Below are 20,056 nucleotides of genomic sequence, written 5' to 3' on the forward strand. Positions count from 1 at the left end.
GATAATGCATAAAAAAGGGAAGAAGCAAAGTTAATGCTAAGTAAATGTTGCCTGTCCTTCTCCTGCTCCTCTTCATCTTCATTATTAATATGTAAATTGTTCCTCAGCAAGGCATTATGACAGGGTCTCAAGACCAGGCAGGGTTCTACCCATCTGCTTTGCCTACCCCTAGCTTGCTATAAGAGGATGTTAACTTAGGGTAAATTTAAACATTCAGTTCTTGCCTTAAGACATTTCTTGAAGATGTTGACGTATCTTGAAGGGATGACTAGAGACCCATGCAAAGTGAAACTGATTTTGAGGAGGCTATTTTGAGATATTCTGAAGTATGAGGGGAAAGTAATTCAGCATAATTTTAGCAAGAGAAAACACTGTTTAGATAAGGTGGGAGATGCTATTAATGCATTATTAATTTGGAAGGTATTTAAGTGAGAAATAAAAATAATGCTGAATAAATTTAACTTGATCTAAAAAATTTTTGCCCAGAAGTTATAAAGGAAGTGTTTGATAAATCTGACTGTGAATAAATGGTAATAATAATATATATTTTAAAAAACCTCTTCATTTGTGAAAAAAACATGTATTTTAAAAATATAAGTTGAGAAAAATCTTTGCAATATAGATGACAAAGGGCTACCTGTGACTATAAGAACAGTTATAAATCAGTAAAATGATGATGAACAGCTCAGTAGAAAATTGGATTAAGGACATTGATAGTCAATTTTTTAAAAAGGCATAATCATATGTAGTACGAACGGGAATAGGTTCAACCTAATTCATGACTAAAGAATGAAAATTAAAACAAGTTACCATTTGAGCAAAGAATAAAGAGATTGACATAATCAGTATTGTTGAGGCTGTGAGATAACTGCTTACCTTACTCATACAGTGAGACAACTGCTTACCTTGCTCATAGCTCTGGGCTATAATTTTTTTGAGGAGGAACAATTGACAATATCTTTTAAAATAAAAAGTGCATACATTCTTTGACTCAGTGATCACAATTATCCTACAAATATATAGCATATTAATGGACAAAGCTCTGGACGAGGATATTCACTAAGAAATAATGTAATAGCCAATAACAACAAAAAAGTCCATTAATGAAGGACTATTTAAACCAGGATAGACTAGTGCAATGAAGAATGAAGTCTACATATACTGATAAAAAATGTTGACAGTGTTTTATTAAATTAAAAAGGCAAACTGGAGAACAGTGTGTGTAGTATGCTTCTGTTTATATGAAGAATATATATATCAGCTTATTATGCACAGAAATTCTCTAGAAAGAAACATAAAGAACTTCTGTGATTATTACCTCTGAGAACATAGGGAGGGAAACATTTGCCTTTTACTGAATTCTCTTCTATGCTATTTGAAAATATTTCCATGAACATGTGTTATTTTTATAAGAAAAAAGATGAGACAAAGCCTTAGTTAAAATATCTAAAGAGCAAATGAGAGCCATTGCAATATATCTGAAAATAGTTTTCAGCATTAAATAAGTTGTTATCTTAGAAGATGAAGTCTCCTTTATAATTGTCATATCATTAGGTGATCCCTGCTTTAGAAGGAGTAATTGAATAATTTGTAAATTTAAAACCTAGTATTGGTGACATTATACTATTTTAAGTGCTTTGATCATCATACAATCATGGAGTGCTTATTATTATTATATTACAGATAAGGAAAATGAAGCACAGGGAGGTTAAGTAAGGTTAACAGGAGGTTAGTAAGCTAGCTACTAGCTAGGAAGATCTAGAGCTCACATTCAAACCTAGGACATCTGGCTATATAGAGAATCCATACCTTAACTGCTTTGCTGCCTCTTGAAGTCTTCAGAATTTTTTTTAACTTTACCTGTGTGACCTAACTATAGGATCTGCCAAAAGAGACCCATGTCATATATCCACAATTCTCTGGCATACTTCCAGGTCAAACCTATTTACTTTTCTAATCCTTTATAGAATCTAATAAAGAAACAAGATGCTATAAGGAATAATACTGGGCCTTGTTAGGTATGGAGTAATAATGAGACCTTTTAATAGCTCTCAAGGTCAATACAACATATCTTTGTAGAAATGTAATTATTTTTTTAAATTTAGTTTTCAAAGATGAAAGGGCTTATTTCAGTTACGATCCATCAGGCATGGAGGAGTTAGGTGCCCAGCACTACCATGTAAATTGAAGCTCAAACTGATTAGGTGAATTCCAATATCTACAGAATGAACCAGGCATAGTAGTGCATGCCTATAATCCCAGCAAATCAGGAGGGTGAGGCAGGAGGATTACATGTTCAAAGCTAGCCTCATCAATTTAGTCAGGCCCTAAGCAACTTAAACCCTGACTCAATATAAAATTAAAAATGGCTGGATTGTGGCTTACTAGTCCAGCACCCCTGGGATCACCCCCTGGTACTTAAATAAATATTTACGGTGATTTTTTTTTTTTTTTTTTGCTGAAAAGACACAATTAGATCTGCCATATCATCAGCTATAGTTTGAATCTAGAAAGGCCCCCCGAAGGCCCAAGTATTAAAGGCTTAGTTCTCAACTTGGTGTTACTGAGAGGTGGTAGAAACATTAAGAGGTGGGCCCTAACAGAAAGTTGTAGATCATTGAATGTAGGCCCTTGTAGGGGACTTTGAAACTATGGACTCTTCCTCTTTCTCTTTTGTTTTGGGCCTTGAGGTGAGTGGGATTCCTGTGCTACACATTCTCTTCTCTGGTATACTGCCTCACCATAGTTGCCAAAGCTACAGGGTCACTTAATCATGAGTGGAAACCTCCAAAACTGTGAGCCAAAATAAATTTTTTTTTAAGTTGGTTATCACAGGTATTTGTTGGAAAATGGGAAGCCGACAATTATATCATCAAAGCTTGTTGAAAGTGAATGTGTTTCTTGTTTTCCTCTCGGTTAGGTTAAACTAGAGCAGGGTTACCTTTTGTAACCCTAGAAGTGAAGGGCTCGATCAAACGTGGGCCCTGGTCAATGGGTAAATAAGACACAACTGAGGCTATCTAATAGTCTCTCTTCTATGGTTCTTGATTACCCTTCATTCTAACAGGTTGATATAAAACCTTTCTACATGTACACTTAAGTTCTCTAAGTGTACATGTGGCCAGTGGGCATACCAGCTGGCACACTTGGTAAGGACAATTGGTCACTGAATGGCCCTGTGAGAGGCATTCTCAGTAGTTCCATCACTTTGAGACCAACTGAAAAATACTGTAAGCACTGTCTTTCTTTCTTGTGCTCCATCATGCATGCATTGTGGTGAGTGCCTTGAGCAGTGGAATGTCCTATACAGGCACAGAACATGTGTGATGGCCACACCAGGAAGACTTTACATGAAACAAGGTCTAGGCACTAGGAGAAATTTTCTAGAGATTAGAGATGGGGACCAATAGTCCTATGGAGATTCAATCTTGCAATATGGAAAGACTCCCAAAGTACACAGATCCCTGATTTCTTTACAAATGGAGCTCCTAAATAGTAAGAGACACATATTAATACCTTAGGTGGGACCAAGCTACATGAAGATCTGTAATGGAACTAAATCCAAGTGTTTGGAACTAAAGTTCTCTTTTGGTGAGGGATTTGTTGTCTTGTGAAATAAGAACTCCGTTAACAGCTGATCTAGAGCTGTGCTAAGAGTTGGGGCTCAATAGTAGAGTACTTGCCTAACATGCACTAAGCCCTGGGTTTGATCAACAGAAAAAAAAAAGGCTGTGTTGTTCAATACATAGGCATCTATTTAAATTTAAATAAATTAAAATTTAAAAAAAATTTAGAAAACTCAGCCCTTCAGCCACACAAGGCACATTTCAAGTGTTCAACCTAAGTATGGTACCTAGTGTCTGTAATAAAGGACAGTGAAAATCTGTGGATCATTTCTGTCATTGGATGTTCTACTGGGTAGTGCTAATACAAAAGAAAAACAAAAGTCCCAAAGATATTCTATCAAGAAACCCCATTTTGGATGTATTGATGGACCAGATTGTGAAGTCCCTAAATACTACTAGAAATTTTGAGATAGAAGAGAATAAGCACCTTCGAGTTTGGAGTGACTGGTGAAGCCTGATTTTCTAAGCTAACACACCTTCTGTTAGTGGGTCACTTTGGATAAAGTGTATAGGCAAGGAGGTGAGAGCAGAGATGTGATGCCCCGAGGTTAAGGTTTCCCCTGAATGAGGCAGAACTTGTCATGATTGGGCAGACAGAAGTGGTCAGAGACACTTCTTCAACTTCCAGAGGGGCAAGTGTGGTTGCCCTTATTTTAAAGCTTCTGGAACTTCCTTTGACTTCTGACCTCTTTACCTTTCTCTGCTTGATTAAATCAGTAAAAAAAATAGATTAGACATCCTAAGAAGAACATCAAAATCTTAGCACCCTTTTTTTACTTTAAGAAATTCTAATGCCTTCTTCAGAAGGAGTGTAGTTCTCGTTAGTCTTGTTTCATTTGTCTCTAAAACTTTAAAAGGAACCAAGGAAAGGGAACTTAAATCAAGGGTGGTTGTCACAAGTTCAGGTGTCCCTGGTGGTGTGTAGATCAGGATGCATTTAAATAATTTCCAACAGATTCTAAAGAAACCTTTGGTTGCCTCCTCCCACCCCAGTTCTTAGATATGGATTCATGAACAAGATTGCTTGGGGGTCTTCATCTCTAGGAGCTAGATGGCAGAAAATTTTTCAGAGGGTAAGGTGACTCTTGTAGAAATTAGGAATCAGGCTGAGTCAGATGTTAAAAGAAGGTCATTATTCACAGAATAGCTGAAAGGATTAAGAACAGAGAAGAAACTTGATAGAGGAAGCCCAGAGTTGTTTTTAGTACCTATAATAAGAGCAGTTTCCATGAACTGATGGGAGAACAAGGAGAGGGTGGCTACCAGAAATTAAGAGGGAATTTCCAGGGCAGCAATGAAAACATAAGCTCTGAACTTTGTTTAGTCTTGGATATTTCATCACCTCTCACAATATGAAAAACTCGAGTACAGTCATGCTTCATCAAGTTGTGTACAATGCATCAACTTTGTAGATACTGCACTTTTTACAAATTGAAGGTTTGTGGCAACCCTCCATCAAGCAAAGTCTGTTAGTGCCATTTTCCGGACAGCTCAGTTAATCATTGGTATTTTCAGCAATAAAGAACTTTTAATTAAGTATATACATTATTTTAAACATATTGCTACCGCACACTTAAAAGTCTACCCAATTCTGCAAACATAAATCTTACATACACTGGGAAATCAAAAAATTCTTGTGACTTGCCTTACTACACTGGTCTGGAAGCGTACTTGCAATATCTTGGAGGTAGGACTTTGCCCAATAAATACTTGGTAAATGAAAGTTCAGGAAAGAAAATCACACTGAATGCATAAATTCCTTTATTGAAAATATTGGGATAGCACTGCATTACATATAGTCAATATCCATAAATGAAGGGCCACACATTTCTGATTGGACAATACTGTTTTAAATAGAGAACACAACATTTGGATATGCTCTCACAAGTATAGTATCATGGACTAAACTAGGTAAGAGTGAACTATATGCAAAATGAGCATTTTGTTTATTAATAGCATATGGTTGCAAATGGCATACATGGTAAACATGATCATCATGAGACATTCCTGATATCTCACACCAACTTATTTTTAATAAGCAGATTAAGATTAAACCGCCAATGTTTATCAAGAGTTCTCAGTATGAAAACTGGATAAAAAGTATGCCTGGGCTATGGATTTAAAATTTTATAGTATTCCTTTAAATTTGCATGGAATGAGAACATAGCACAATAATTGTTGATCTGATAAGAGGCCATTGGACAGTTTGTTCTCTTACAAATAGCCTAAAATGGGGAACTAAAATAAGAGAAATATTCTAAGAACTGCTTTTTTTTTTAAATGCAAATATGTAAATACTGCTTGTTATAAATTTTTTCTTTCAAACATCACTGTGGAAATAATTTGTGACATACCTCTTCTCAGCTTTGGCTATTATTTAATTTTTTTCCATTAGTAGTCTTTGGTTTTCATAAAAGTCTAGCAATTAATAATATTAAGTTTTTTTATAAGGCTTTATTATTATTTTTAATAAAAGAGGTTCTTTGATGTGAAAATGAGTTCACATTAAAAAATAGGTTTTCCTTTTTATTCCAATTTTGGTATAAATGCATTTCTTTGCATTTTTTTCTCAAATAAGAGTCTAAAACCCAATACAATTGGTCCAATTTGACATTTTTTCATCTGATTTTTAAAAAAGCAGAAATTAAAACACTCCCTTTTAAAATAGAGGCCTGCTCATTAATGTAAACGTTTGGGGGAGAAATTGTGCAAAAGAACACTATGAAAATAAAGTTTTTGTTATCAACACATATGGTTTTATAAGAAACATAATTTTTTTTTCAGAAGCAAGTTTTGTTTTAAGTCTGGGTTCATAAAGGTTTCCATTTCTATAAATGTCAAGAGATGGTATATTCTGCTTTACATGAATATGTTTGGGTAATTTAAAATGTACCTTTGTAATCATCAAATAGAAAGCTGGCCTAGGGTGGCACATGCCGGTAATCCCGGTGACTCATGAGGCTGAGGCATGGGGATAGCTAGTTCAAAGCCAACCTCAGCAACTTAGCGAGGCCCTAAGCAACTTGGCAAGACCCTGTCTCGAAATAAAAAACAAAAAAAAAGGGTTGGGGATGTGGCTCAGTGGTTAAGTGCCCCTGAGTTCAATCCCTGGTACCAAAAACAAACAAACAAAACAAAACAAAACAAAAAAAACAAACAAAACAAAACAAAAAAACCTGACTATTTCTATAGTCAAATAATAAACATTGGTAATGGGCTTTTAAAAATTTAGAAACATATATACTGCTTAAGACCTATCACCCTAAACAATCAGGGCAAAAAAAAATCAATATAAAATTATATAAATCAAACAGACTTGTTCCCAAAACATAGCACAATATGTATACATTTATTTATTTCAAGATTTGACATATTAAAAGAAAAAAAAACTGCCAACATATTTTAGACAATACACTAGAAATAATAAATAGAACTGTTTTTTTTAAAAAATCATATATTCCCTTTAAGTGCTGTGTCCTTTTAATTTTTCTAAATGAAACTAACCTTTTCCATGGCAAACAATAGCTGTACATTTTGCAATGAAAATTTATGCTGATAAATACACAAGGCATGGATATATTTCCACAGTATCTTTTTTTTCACAGTTACCAAAAATAAAAATTGCATTCAACTCATATAAACACTCCAATTCCTCACTGTATGGATTTGAAAGAAGTGGAAGAACAAAGTCTTTGAACAATCTGGACTTCAAATTTCTTTCTTCAGTGTCTGCCCTCCACACGTACCTTTCAGGATCTTTTTGCAAAGTGACCATGCTCTGAGATGATGGCAGAAAGAAAGCATTGTGGGATGAGGCAGCCTGGGCTGGGGCTTCATTTTCCAGCCAGCTTTAGGAGGGCTGATCCAACCCAGTCTTTTTAATGTTATATTTTAAGGCAGTCCAAATTTCACTCAAATGTCCATACTTCTAGGTCCTGCACAATGAAGTCTTCCTTTTTGGAAAGAATGTCATTATTGAAGGTGCTGCATGAGTTGCTTCGTCCATGGTATAAATCAGCATCTAGCCATAAACCAAATCTTCCCCTGAAAACAAGTTAAAGGAAAAAAAGGGAAATACACTTAGATCTTACATGGCATATTTTCTGTTCTCCCTTGCCTCTTCTTTCCTTTATGCCACAGACAGTAAAAACTCTAAGTTGCTTGCAAAATAAAGGCCCTCATTCCTTTATTTTGTTTAAATGACCTGTCTTTCCTAAAAGACATGGGTAGTCATTTCTCAACTAGGTACATGAACAAATGATTTTTATCTTTGATTAATTAGGATAGTGTCATGTGTTAGTCCACTATCCTAATTAATTAAAGCACATGAACTAGCAAAAAAATCTGCCGACACCGAGGTTTTGGTTAACTGGTTCAAAACAGACTCTCAGAGGTCAAGTGGTAAAACAATGAAAAAGAAAAACCTTACCCTCCACCACCAAGTTCTAAAGAACTTATGTCTCCATTGATAAAATATGAGTTTTCTCCACTCCACTTAAAGACCTTGGGGTAGAAAACAAAACAAAGAACAGACATTTTAATCGGGAGAAATAGCAAAGACAGAATCTTAAATAGAACTATTATGTGGAAGGGAGCCACCCACCTCCCTTTGATGGAGAAGGCTCCTGATTATCAGACCTGGCCCATACAGAAGGAGATCTCCAAAGTGAAACAAAGTAGGAAGGACCTTTCAGTTACATGCTGGTATAATCTGCATCCCCTCCCTGGTTCCCAAACTCCCAAGGCCAGGGACCCTGAGCAGTTTGTGTGCTACAGTCATGAAGTGCTGACCCAGGCTGAAGTGAGTTCATAAGTTCATAGGACAGTCCTTGCCACTCCCACTACTGAGGAATCAAACATTTCCCCCATCAGGTACCTTGAAATTAGGGCTAAATGTGTAGAGAAAAGTTTCGCCTGTGCCATAATAGTGGTCACTGAACTTGAAGGGATGAGTTGCATATGCTCCAAAAATCTGTCAAAAGAAAACAAATGGGTACTTTCATACCTAAGCCTCCCTTAGAAAGGCTTTCTGAAATATATATATTTTTTTAAAATCTTGTTTTAAGATGTAATTGTACCTCTTCCAGCAAAGATTTTACTAAATTGGAGCTCTTGAGTAAAAAAGACAACCAAACAAAAGAATCCACCAAATGTCCCCATTTTTGATTGGAACCCAAGTGGCCAGGCTTCCTGGTGTATGGGAGAGCCATCAGAGAAGTCAGAGAACTTGTTTGTTCAAGGACCACAAGTTGCTTCAATCTTAAAAGACTGCCAAAGTCTACTACAGAGACAAATTTCCTTTACAACATATTGGGAACATTGAACAAGATGATGATGTGTCTTGCACACAGAAATGCCTGCTTGGGAGAAAATGTTCACATCTCTCATGTGTTTTATAAGTGGAATTATGGCCAGACATTCCCCAGCAGAAATAAATTTCCTTCCCCTTGATTTGTAAAAACAAGTAATTAATATGCTTATTGATATGCTTAATAAAACTACCACCTAAACATGATGATCAATATATCTTAATTTGAGATAACTTTTAATGAAAAAGTAACTTCATAATCCTATGGGCTTTAAAGGTGAAACTAGATGTGTTTAAATCAATGATTCTTCTGCTTTTTCATACTGGGAGGCTGGAAGGATAGGTAAGTTACATGAGGAACAGTATTTTCAGAAAATGTATGGCCACAGCCTCAGTACTTGCAGGGATGTGGGCTGGCAGTGGAGAGCATATCTATTTTAAAAATGTCTCTAGGTGATTCATGTATACCTTCTGTTTCAAATCCCTGTGTAGAAACATTGCTTTAATGAAGGTTATCTGAAAAATTTCTAAAAAATCTAAAAAAATTTTTTTTAATGTGATCATAACCATAGTATGCTCTCTTCTTTACCAATTACACTTGAAATACTAAATATTGGGTAGAACAAAAGTCTAGAAACTTTCTAACCAATGTTATTCATACTTCCTATTACCAAATTTTTCTAAGAACAAAGAAAAAAAACATTAAAATTCTATTTCACTTTCTTCAGAGATCTTTCAGTAATAGTACTAAAAAAATAACATGAGGTATCTCTTTTTAAAGACATGGTGCTAAAATATGATAAGATGGGCAATAGCCATAAGTAGAAAATGGGTTCCTTTCAAACAAATCAACATTAAAAGATATCCTTACTCTCTGACCTCTGCAGGATTCTAAATAATTATATTCTTTCTTAACTATAATTTTTTTTAGCCAACATGCAAATTCATTTAAGGACTTGGATATTATTATCCATTGGATAATACTAGGAAATCACTGTGATTTTTTTTTGTAATATCTATAGCACTGTGGCTATATAGGAAATGTCTATTGTCTTTTTTCCTGTTCATTTATTTAGGAAGAAACTCCATCAAACAAGTAAATAATGGTATGGATCTACATCATATAAAAATGTAACATTTTTAGCAATAATAGAATAAACTCATCTACAGAAATATATGAAGACAATCAAAAATGCTAAAATGAAGGTTAATATAACAAAACCTATAAACGTATATTTATTCTTTTTTCCTCAACTATAAAATGTAAATTAGTAATCAGCAATTTATTTTTGGGTTTGGATCTACTATATCAATGTCTAACAAACAGCACTACAGTAAGTGGAGAGGTGTAACAGAGAACTAAAGGAGTAACATTTCTACACCTCAATAAAATTAGATTAGTAAAAATTAGGTGCCATGTTACTTGTCTGACGATTGTTTTCTTGTTTTCAACAGTGATTTGTGCTATAAATTACTCCACAGTCCAATTCAGTTACATTTAGGTGCCTTTGCAGGGGCAGTTTCTTCGGCCAGTCTATGGAGTTTATCCTGATTCTAAGAAGATTCTCCTTAGCTGTCTTTTTTCCAGGTTCTCTCTAGTAAACCAGACTGTCTAGTTCAGGATGTTGCCCTCACAGGACTACCAGCTTCCTTTTCATTGTTTACCACCAAATTTTTCATTGTTTTCTAGAGTGGGACTTGAACTTCCCTATACTTATTTAAATAAGTTTCTTGGAGATAACTTCAGAGCTCTGTTTTATAGCCTGACTCTTCCCCTGTGAAAAATCTCCAAGTGACTGCTCTGGAGCTCAGACTAGACAATAGCCTGCTTTTCTCAGAGGAATAATCCTGCTTTATGAGCAAGGCGCTGGGCAGAGGCAGTAGGCTGTGGTCTTGGCTTGCCTCGCCTATGGTGCAACTTCTGCCCCATGATCTGAAACAACAGGACCGGAAATCTCTAAATTCAGCCTGCCATGCCATCCAACAGCCCTGTGAGCAGCGGCTGGATGGAGGAAGAGAGCCTTCTCCCTGCCTTTAGGCCACACTTGCCTGGATTTAAGTGTCCGATACACAGATCTCAGGTAGGGAATAAGAAGTGCTGGGAACCTACACTTAGAGGGGATACACCACGGCTGGGAGAAGAGGGAGTCCTGTCTTTTTTTGGCCATGTGTGCCTAGAGTAAGCTTCCAACAATCTGCACTGGGGATTATGGGGGCAGGAAGTAGGCTGTGTCACAAGTGGCAAAACACCTGAATACCACACAGATCAAACTGAAATAAATGAAGATCAGGCTCGACTTGTCTTTCTTTTGAGACATAAGAGACTGACCGGGTAGTAAATGAAGGAAGCCACATACTCCAAGTTGATTTGAGGGAAGAGCACACTGAAGAGTGGATGGGGGTGGTAATACTTAGATTTAACCAGTGCCTCCTAGAAAGGTCAGCTGTAACTGGTGACCATGCAGTTAGGAATGGCACAGAGGATTCCCTGATGCTTCTTTAACAGTTGGGCCCCTGGGCATGACACACTGAGGCTTTGACAAGCTCCCATCACAGCCACAGCAGGCAAGTTTTGTGGGTGCTACTTCAGTCACTTGGAAAAAACTCTGGTGTGACACTGGAACTTATTTCTGAAATTGTCCCCAAATCCAGATCTGACTTTTCTCAACTTTTCAACTTTAGGTTATTGAATACCATTATATTTTCCTACTCTATGGTCAGCATAGGAAAAAAAAATTCCTTAGAATGTGACTATACTTAGAGATTATGTTCCATATTCTTTTTAGAAATGATTCTGAAGTACATAGGGGTGCAATGACATCATGATTGGAATTTACGTCAAAATACCTCGGGAAAGAAAAAACAAAGATAAAAGAAAGAGAAGCAGCACACATGGCAAAATCAGGCTAACTGTGAAATGTGGGTGAGGAGAACTCGTTGTACTCATCTCTCTTCTGTTGGGTAGATTTGAAAATTGACACTAAAAAGTGTTCTCTCTGAGAGAAGCAGGACTCACCTGATTATCCATATCTTTGATGACCAATAAGACTGGACTATCTAGTGATGCTGATTTCCGATAGAGAGTTTTCAAGCTGGTTCCATGCTCTATGGTACTGTAGGCAAGTCTCCATGGATACCCTTGCACCCTTGCTGGAAGGCGTCGGGCCAGCTGCCAGTACAAGAAGATGCAAACACACAATTCAACCACAAATCAGCAAATGACTTGCAAACCTGAGGCATAAAATATATGCCTGTGGTTCAAACTCAAAGTTTTATATTTACTTATGCATTGCTTGGTTTATGGTGGTAAATATTTGCCACCATAAACCAAGAGAGAGAATGGAAAAAAAAAATCATTGCTTTAAAGCATTTACTTTGGCAGGGAGGCTGTTCAGAGGATGCTTCTCCCCTCGGGGCCTGACTGTGGGTTCCTATACTACTGAGGTATGCTGTTTAATAATAGGTATATGTTCTGAGAAATGTGTTGTTAGGAAATTTTGTGGTGATGTGAGTATCATCAAGTGTACTTACACAAACTAAGATGCCTGCCATTCACTAGGTGATATAATCTTAGGGTACCACGTCACACCTGCAATTCGTCATTGACTGAAACTTTGTCATGTGGTATGTGACAAACTTTCGAAGACACTGATCAAGGCAGGTAAGGAAGTATGAACTAGACACATACTCTTTTTTTTTTAATATCACAATGTGACTTTTAACAAATAGTTCATACTTTTCCAATGGTTCTTTCTAAACTTTCACAGATTCAGAACAGCTCGTGACAATTATGGCTTCCCACAGATCTGATAGCAACAAAACACAGGTGCCTTATGTTAGATGTCAGAGGTTATCTGTCCACCTTGTACCTGCACCTTTCACCCACATCAATATTTAGCTTAAACTTAGCTGCCATAAATACCAATGATGTATATGTCTTCGAAAATATCATGAAAGGAAGTGATGACGTGCTGTCTTCAGAATGTTTCAAATCAGTTCCAGACACTGTCAGCATGAACCCTACCTATATTTAGCTCCTTGGTAAATTGTCTTGATTTTCCTGGGCCTTCACTGGCTCATTTGTAAACTGAGGAATTGAACTTGATGACTCTTTAAGTTCTGTGAAATTCAGGTTTCTAAGCTAACTGATAAAAGAAGTACAAGTGATTTCCTACCAAAGTTCAGATATAAGCACATAATAACATCTCATAAAATACAATTACCAGATTTTTCAGAAAACAAAATTGCAAAGAAAATGACAGAAAAAGAAAAATTCTTTCTAGAGTCAGGTGTTTTCATAAAAGCAAGAAAGTATACTTGCTATATTAATTTTATTGAGCACTATAAATAATAGCCATTAGAACTCTGCAATAATCACTGGGATAAATTTGGATCCTTTTAAAATGCATTAGAACCTTGGTAGGACACTTATGTTTCTTTGTAAGATAAGAAGTAACTTTTCCTTTAGATATGAGAGAAGGGTATTCATGTCTGATCAGTTGCTTATACTCCCATAAAGGCAGTGGAAAAGACTGTTACAATTTTTCAGAAGCAGAGAAGCTCAGGCTGGCCTTGGTTAGGACTTCACATTCCTCCCTTCAGCCCTGGCTCATCCCTCAGCCGAAGTGAAAAGAGCGAATGCAGTTAGAGATGGGGAGTATCTCTGAAGGCCTAGCAGACCCTCATCCCAAGTTCCCAGGGAGGACCCACCTGCTCTATGTGCATGTTCTCCAGCAGCGCACTTTGGGGCTGCAGGATTGGGAGCCCCTCCTCCTCTTCGTCCTCATAGTAGCTGCACGTGCTCTTCCTGCGCTTTGCCTCCTCAACGGTAATGATCTAAGGCAAAGAAAAACAACCCAAGACAAAGATGACTTTTCCTCAACTGAGAACAAAGCTATCTTGGATACCTGACTGACTGAAAAGGGAGAGTTTTGGTGGTAGGACATAAGTTAAACAGGCATTTGGGGAAGTGGTTAATTTTTTGATTCCAGATCAAATGCATAACTTAGTTCAGCTGAGGCACTTCATATGTATGAATTAAAATCACCCATTTTCCAGTTTTGCTATTGCTGCTGATTGCTCATTCCTTGCGTGAGAGCTGTTTATAACTCCACGAGCAATTTATACCCTTGAAAATGGTCAAAATTATTCTTCTTTAGCCTGCATCTAAATTTAAATTGTCAAGGAAATAATCAGAAATCACTCAGTGAGTAAGTCTTCTATAAATAGGGAGTTTGGAACAATAAGGACAGTTTTTAATCAAGGTTCTTGGTGTTTTCTCTCAAGGTTGTGCACATAGCAACTAAGCCAGATAGAAATAACAGCTACCAGGAACAGCAACAGGAGAAGCATGAAGCTTTGCTCTAAATTACAATCAGGTTACAAATATTACATACAGTTCAGAAATGGCCAAAGTATTTTTCCCTTCTAAACTGAAAAACATTATATTGTATACAACACTTATTGTATAATTATAGTCATCTTTATAAACTACTATAGTCCTTCTTGCTTTAAAATACATTTTTTTTGGTCCCTTTTAAATTCTGGATAAAACACTAAATTCTTTTAAAATTAAATTATATCAGACAGCTAATTCATCCAAATGCCTAATTACAAGTATTAATGACTTTTGTATTATAGAGAAAAAGCATTTAAATGTCATCTAGTGAAAGTTGTTAGATAATGCATTACTCAATTTCCAAACCACACAGTGACATATACGGCCATCTGGGCCAGATTTCTGGTAGGGAAATTAGCTTATAAATTTTACCATCTTCTGGAAGAGAATTTATGTAGAGAGAACACTTCCAAAGAAGCACAACCAGCATTTTAAATGTATTAAATAAAGCAGCATGTTTTTGGTGAAACTTATATATCATAGCTACAAAATAAGGCTGTGGAATGAAAAAAAAAAAACCCCAAATATGGATTTCTGATTCACAGTGAAAGAGGCAACCACAGTATATCCATATTCACAACAAATAAATTCACCAGCTCTGGTTGAAATGCTAGCATAATCCTCTCTCCTTAGAATGAATGTGAAAACATACTGGAGTGGCAGATCAGTGAGAATTCAGCACCTCATTATCCCTCAAGGACACACTCCAACCTACCTTCACAAAAGGCTCCTGGTCAGGTTTGGCACAATAGAAAATCTGAATGTCCAAGGGCAATCGTGGGTCTCTCATTGTGACCGTGGAGAAGTGTAGCCCGTCTAACGAGGAACAGGTTTTTGCTCTCTGCTTCCACACCAGACACTGGCAGGCACGCTGAGCTACAACTGTTTTTCAGTATCTAGCTTCCTGATTAAGTTTCTGTTTCCCTTAGGAGGAGGTTCAACATTTCTACAGGAACACGCCCAAATTAGGATTTACAGAAAACAGACTTCCTGCCAGGCAGAGCGTGAGACTGTAAAATGACACTTTCACCTTTGAAATGGTGGTTTCCTAACAGTGCAATAAAACCCTATTGTTTGAGGGTGTTTTTTTTTTTTTCCTTCCTTCATCTTGTCCTTTTTTGCTTAATTGTCCTCTGGCTAACTTTGCTTTTCTCACCCTGACTTTTTTCAGAGTTCTCTTTCTGCCCCTTCTTTTAGGTTCAACCTCTGATTTTAAATGGTACATCTGTTCCCGGGCATCAGTTTTAATCTCAAAGGAGGGCCAAAAGGGAGCCTTCAATTGAGGTCGGTTTATTACAGTTAGAACAATTTTAATCTCAAGTCATGTTCATGGGGTATGAGGGATTTAAAAGAATGGGAGAACATCTGGTTTATATGAGGCTGTGAAAGAGGTCAAATTAAATTCAGATTTACAAAACTACTGGCAAAGTAATATTTACCTTTCTATATTTAAGAATTAGTCTTCATGAACAAAAACCATAATGAGTCCTCCTCTAAAGATCAGATAGCAAGGACTTGGAAAGAAATGTAGATCACCCCTGGTTCAATTTTCAGTGACACTGAAGCCAGAATTAAATAGACAGTCAGTATAGGTAAATCAAATCAGGTCAGAGGAGGCCAATTTGGGGGAGTCCCGGAAGTTGGAAACTGCCCCCTGAGGGATTGAAATGCCTTCAGAACCCTTCCTTCCTCTACCCTATCAAGATAACTGCTCCTGCTCCAACCTGTTGCAAGGTAACCTGTCCCAGGAATTGTCCCCCCCTACAGAGAGCTATAAAGTTGTTAACTAATGTGTCCTGGCCTGCTCCATCCTGCCCTTTCCCCTTCAGTCCACCTGGTTCCCACCTTTTGGCCATCCCACTAAGCATTTCCTGGGCCTAGTCACACATGCAGGAAGGAGAAAGATAAGGGGAAGAGGGCAGGAGAACAAAGGAAGCCTAAAGTATTAAAAGGCAGAACATCTCACTTCTTGGGATACCAGGATACAAGCTATAGCCCCCTCCTCCTCCCAGAAGTCTATGTCACCCTTTTAAAAATAAATCCTGCTTTATATGCTTTCTTCGTAGTGCTTCTCTAATGTTCAAACTTCAACAGGTGAGGGAGCAGAACTGGTCACTGATAACTGGTGCTATCAACCCTGCCAGATCTCAGTGGCCTTTCACTCTTGTGGACCTACTATGGGGATCAGGGTGCCATTGCACAGCCATCCCGGGGCCGGTTATAAAATGGAGTCTGGCAGGTCAATACCCAGTCCCAGGTCAGCCAGAACTGACCCTCGAGGTAGGAGTCTAAACACAAACTGGGGCAGAATCCCTCAGATTCGTTGTTAACATGACAGCACTTTCTTCAGTCCCTGGCACTTTATGACAGCTGACATTTGTGAAGTGCTTTCTGTGTGACATTCACCATAAAAGGTGCTTTGCCAGGCATAGGGACACAGTGCAGTCCACAGGCTCTGGTGAATGAAGAGATAGTTGAGAGACAACTGTAAATTAATGAATAAATAAATCCACATGATACGTATGCTAAAAGCTATAGAGCCTCAAAGGAAGTGGGGGTCACTTGGGTGTTCTGAGATGCCTTAGTTCACAAAGGAGATGGTACTTTGGTTTGTGAGTAGACGGGGAAATATGCCGGGTGGAGGGTACAGCGAGAATACGGAGATGGCTTCTAGGTTCACTGTGGCTGGAGACTAGAGAGCAAGGGAAGCAGAGATAAAGGAGGTGGATGAGGTCTGGTGAAAGAGCAAGAGCAGAAAAAATGAAGAACCTTTAAGCCTTGAAGGGCCTAGCACTGATCCTATAGGTTAGCATTTCTAAAACTAAGCTATTCTTCGAAACCATCTAGGAAGGGTCTAGGATTTAATTAAAAAAAAAAAAAATTCCCAGGTGTTATTCTAATGATCTGCCAGGTGGGTAACAATTGCTCTATGCAATGGGGAATTAATTACTGAAAGCTTTAAGCATGGCAATATATGAGCATGCTTGTGTATTTATTTATTTTTTGGGTACTAGGGATTGAACACAGAGGTGCTAAATCACTGAGCCACATCACCAACCCTTTTTATTTTATTATCTTTGGTAGGTGTAGATAGACAGCATGCCTTTATTTTATTTGTTCATTTTTATATGATGCTGAGAATCAAACCCAGTGCCAGACACATGCTAGGCAGGTACTCTGCCACTGAGCCACAGTCCCAGCCCCACCCAGCCCTTTTTATTTTGAGACAGGGTCTCCCTAAATTGCTTAGGGCCTTGCTAAATTGCTGAGTCTGGCATTGAACTTGTTATCCTCCTGCCTCGGCCTCCCAAGCCACTGGGATTACAGGCATGTATCACTGTGCCTGGCCGTGCTTTGTATTTAAATAAGAAGTTAAATAGGTAGCAGGCATATAAAAATGTGCATACACACACACACACACACACACACACACGTATATATATATATATATATATATATATATATATATATATAAAAGACCTTTCAGAACAAAAAAAGATCTTTTAATATGATGAAGAAAACAACTGCTGGGAAAATGGCTATTAAGAATATCATTTTTAAAAAAAGAATATCATTTACCATACATTTAAACTCTTCACCTCAATCTACAGTTAATTTTTAAATTATATATATACACATATATATAGTGATATGAAATAATAATAAATAAATAAAATATTAGTTATTATTATTTCATATCACAATAAGGATAAACATTCATGCTTGATAACAAGTATAATAACATCCTAAAGGGGTTTTGCTTTCTATTGCAGTCCTTCAGATACTTTGCCACTGAGTTATAGTCCCAGCTCGAATTTAAATTCTTAATCATAAAGAGTTCAAACAGTGTAATGGCACTGTTAAGACTCCTTTAGGAAAAAGGGAGAATAAGAGGACATCACAAGGAAAAAAAAATGGCTAATATACATTCAAATTCATTCTATCCTTAGTAATCAAGAAAATAAATATTAAATTATATCATTTCCAAAGTAGCAAAAATTTTCAGAAAGAATAATAGCAATAATAGCAAAAGCACAGTGAGGAGTTTATCTCTTACTTTGTTGGCAAGTTAAGCTAGTATTATATTAAAAATCAGGAGTGTTAAAAAATTAGTGCCTTTATACCTTCTAATTCTAGGCAACTAAGGAATAAAAACATTTGCAGATCATCGTATCCTTATGAAGTTTGAACCAACATAAGTTTTCAAGTGGGGAATTGTTAAATAAACTATAACAGAGTTCCAAAATACTATGTAACCCTTAAAATTGAAGCTCTTAAAAGTCTTTACTACTACAATTCTTACAATGTCAGGTGAGAAAATCCAGACACTTAATAGTATATAAAGCACAATTCATCTTGCAAAAACAAACAACAACAACAACAACAACAAAACATGACTCATTCCCTGCCACATCTAGAAAAAAGGCGAAAGCAAAATAGGAAAAAAAAAAAGTCAAAGGAAACATATAAAAGTGCCTAGTGTTGTTAGATATTATTTTAAATTTTTCTACAGTATATTTTCCAAAAGTTCTAATCTTCCTCCAACAAGCAGGCCTTGCTTTATAGAATGGAGAGATAAAGCTTGTTTTGAGATCTTGAGTATCGGGGGATGGACTGATGGGCAGATTGGGACTGCAGGGCTGTTCCAAGTTCAAGGGAAGGTGCAGAAATCCAGACTAGAGTCAGGGGAACCTGCCTAGGGAGTGGTGATGGAGGGGAACAGAAGTCCCACACCACTTAAGGTAAGAATCAACAAGATTCCAACTAGAGGTGACTAGACTAGGTCCGACATGAAGGAGATAATGTGGTATACTTAGACTTCAGACTCTGGCATTGCTAAGTAAAATGGAAATACATGAGAGGAAACAAGTTTTAGAGAAGAATGACTTTTACTTTGGACGTGCTGAGAATCAATACCTGTTAGCTTCTAGGGAAGCCAGGATTCTCCTTCTCCACCCATAAAGGTGGAAGAAGACTGTAACAATGGATTGGTTCCAGGTAATGCCAGTGGGTAGAACTTGAATCTGCATTGGGCAGGGGAATCCTGGCCAGTATTATTTTCCTCATAGTAATTTTGGACTTTTGTCTTCCACGTGGAAAGAAAGTAGAGATAAGTAGCTGGACTAATCTGGTTCCTTCTTTCTAGCTATCTTTTCTTTTCCACTGTCACAAGCATTGGTGAGGGTGATGGGACCTTGGAAAAGGCCTAACTATTGCTTACTTCTCCAGATTGCAAGAGCTCTACCTTCTTGCTAGCCAGTAATTAGAATCCCAATGGAAGGCCATTTTGACTGTGTCCTGCATTTTAGGGACGACGATAGCCTAGTCCCTTCCCACGTGCTCACCTCCCAGCTCTTGGTTGTTGGCTCACTGAAGAAGTTGTCGATCATATTCAGTTCCTCCTTTTCCACCACCACAAAGCCTTGCTCTTTGGCATCTTTCCCATAGACATCAGGAGACCACTGAACAAAGAATGTGTACAAATGATCCACCCTGTAAAACATGTTTGTGATATAGGTTAACACCAAGTCCTCTTTTCTAGCAGGTACTAGTAGGGACTTGGGTACATAAAACCATCATTTATCTGCTAGGCAATTCTGTTTTGCTAATTGGGAAATTTCCTGCTGTTAAGATTATCTCTACAAGTGGCTTCTAAGCTCGGAAAATAAGAACCAAGAAATGAAAGCAAAAGTCCACAAGCACTGAGAACTATTAAATCTGTCT

The 20,056-nt window shown here is 37.3% G+C and overlaps 1 protein-coding gene across 5 annotated transcripts in view; it reads right to left on the bottom strand.

Annotated features, from left to right (window-relative positions):
- Positions 1-5,369: 5,369 nt before the first annotated feature.
- Positions 5,370-20,056, bottom strand: part of Ncoa7 (nuclear receptor coactivator 7) — a 139,196-nt gene continuing 124,509 nt past the window's right edge. For 4 of the 5 annotated variants that reach the window (XM_021733320.3, XM_078019233.1, XM_005335375.5 and 1 more), the window contains exons 11-16: positions 19,678-19,825; positions 13,645-13,770; positions 11,951-12,103; positions 8,503-8,598; positions 8,056-8,129; positions 5,370-7,670 (exon numbers count right to left, since the gene is read on the bottom strand). In XM_021733320.3, coding sequence (XP_021588995.2) covers positions 7,535-7,670; positions 8,056-8,129; positions 8,503-8,598; positions 11,951-12,103; positions 13,645-13,770; positions 19,678-19,825 — 733 coding nt within the window. In that variant the 3' untranslated portion in view covers positions 5,370-7,534. Of the gene's footprint in view, positions 7,671-8,055; positions 8,130-8,502; positions 8,599-11,950; positions 12,104-13,644; positions 13,771-15,047; positions 17,411-19,677; positions 19,826-20,056 lie in introns of those variants that run through there. The other variant, XM_005335377.5, reaches the window with a different exon arrangement.

This window comes from Ictidomys tridecemlineatus, chromosome 8 (genome assembly GCF_052094955.1).
Source record: "Ictidomys tridecemlineatus isolate mIctTri1 chromosome 8, mIctTri1.hap1, whole genome shotgun sequence".
In the NCBI taxonomy this organism is placed as follows: domain Eukaryota; kingdom Metazoa; phylum Chordata; class Mammalia; order Rodentia; family Sciuridae; genus Ictidomys; species Ictidomys tridecemlineatus.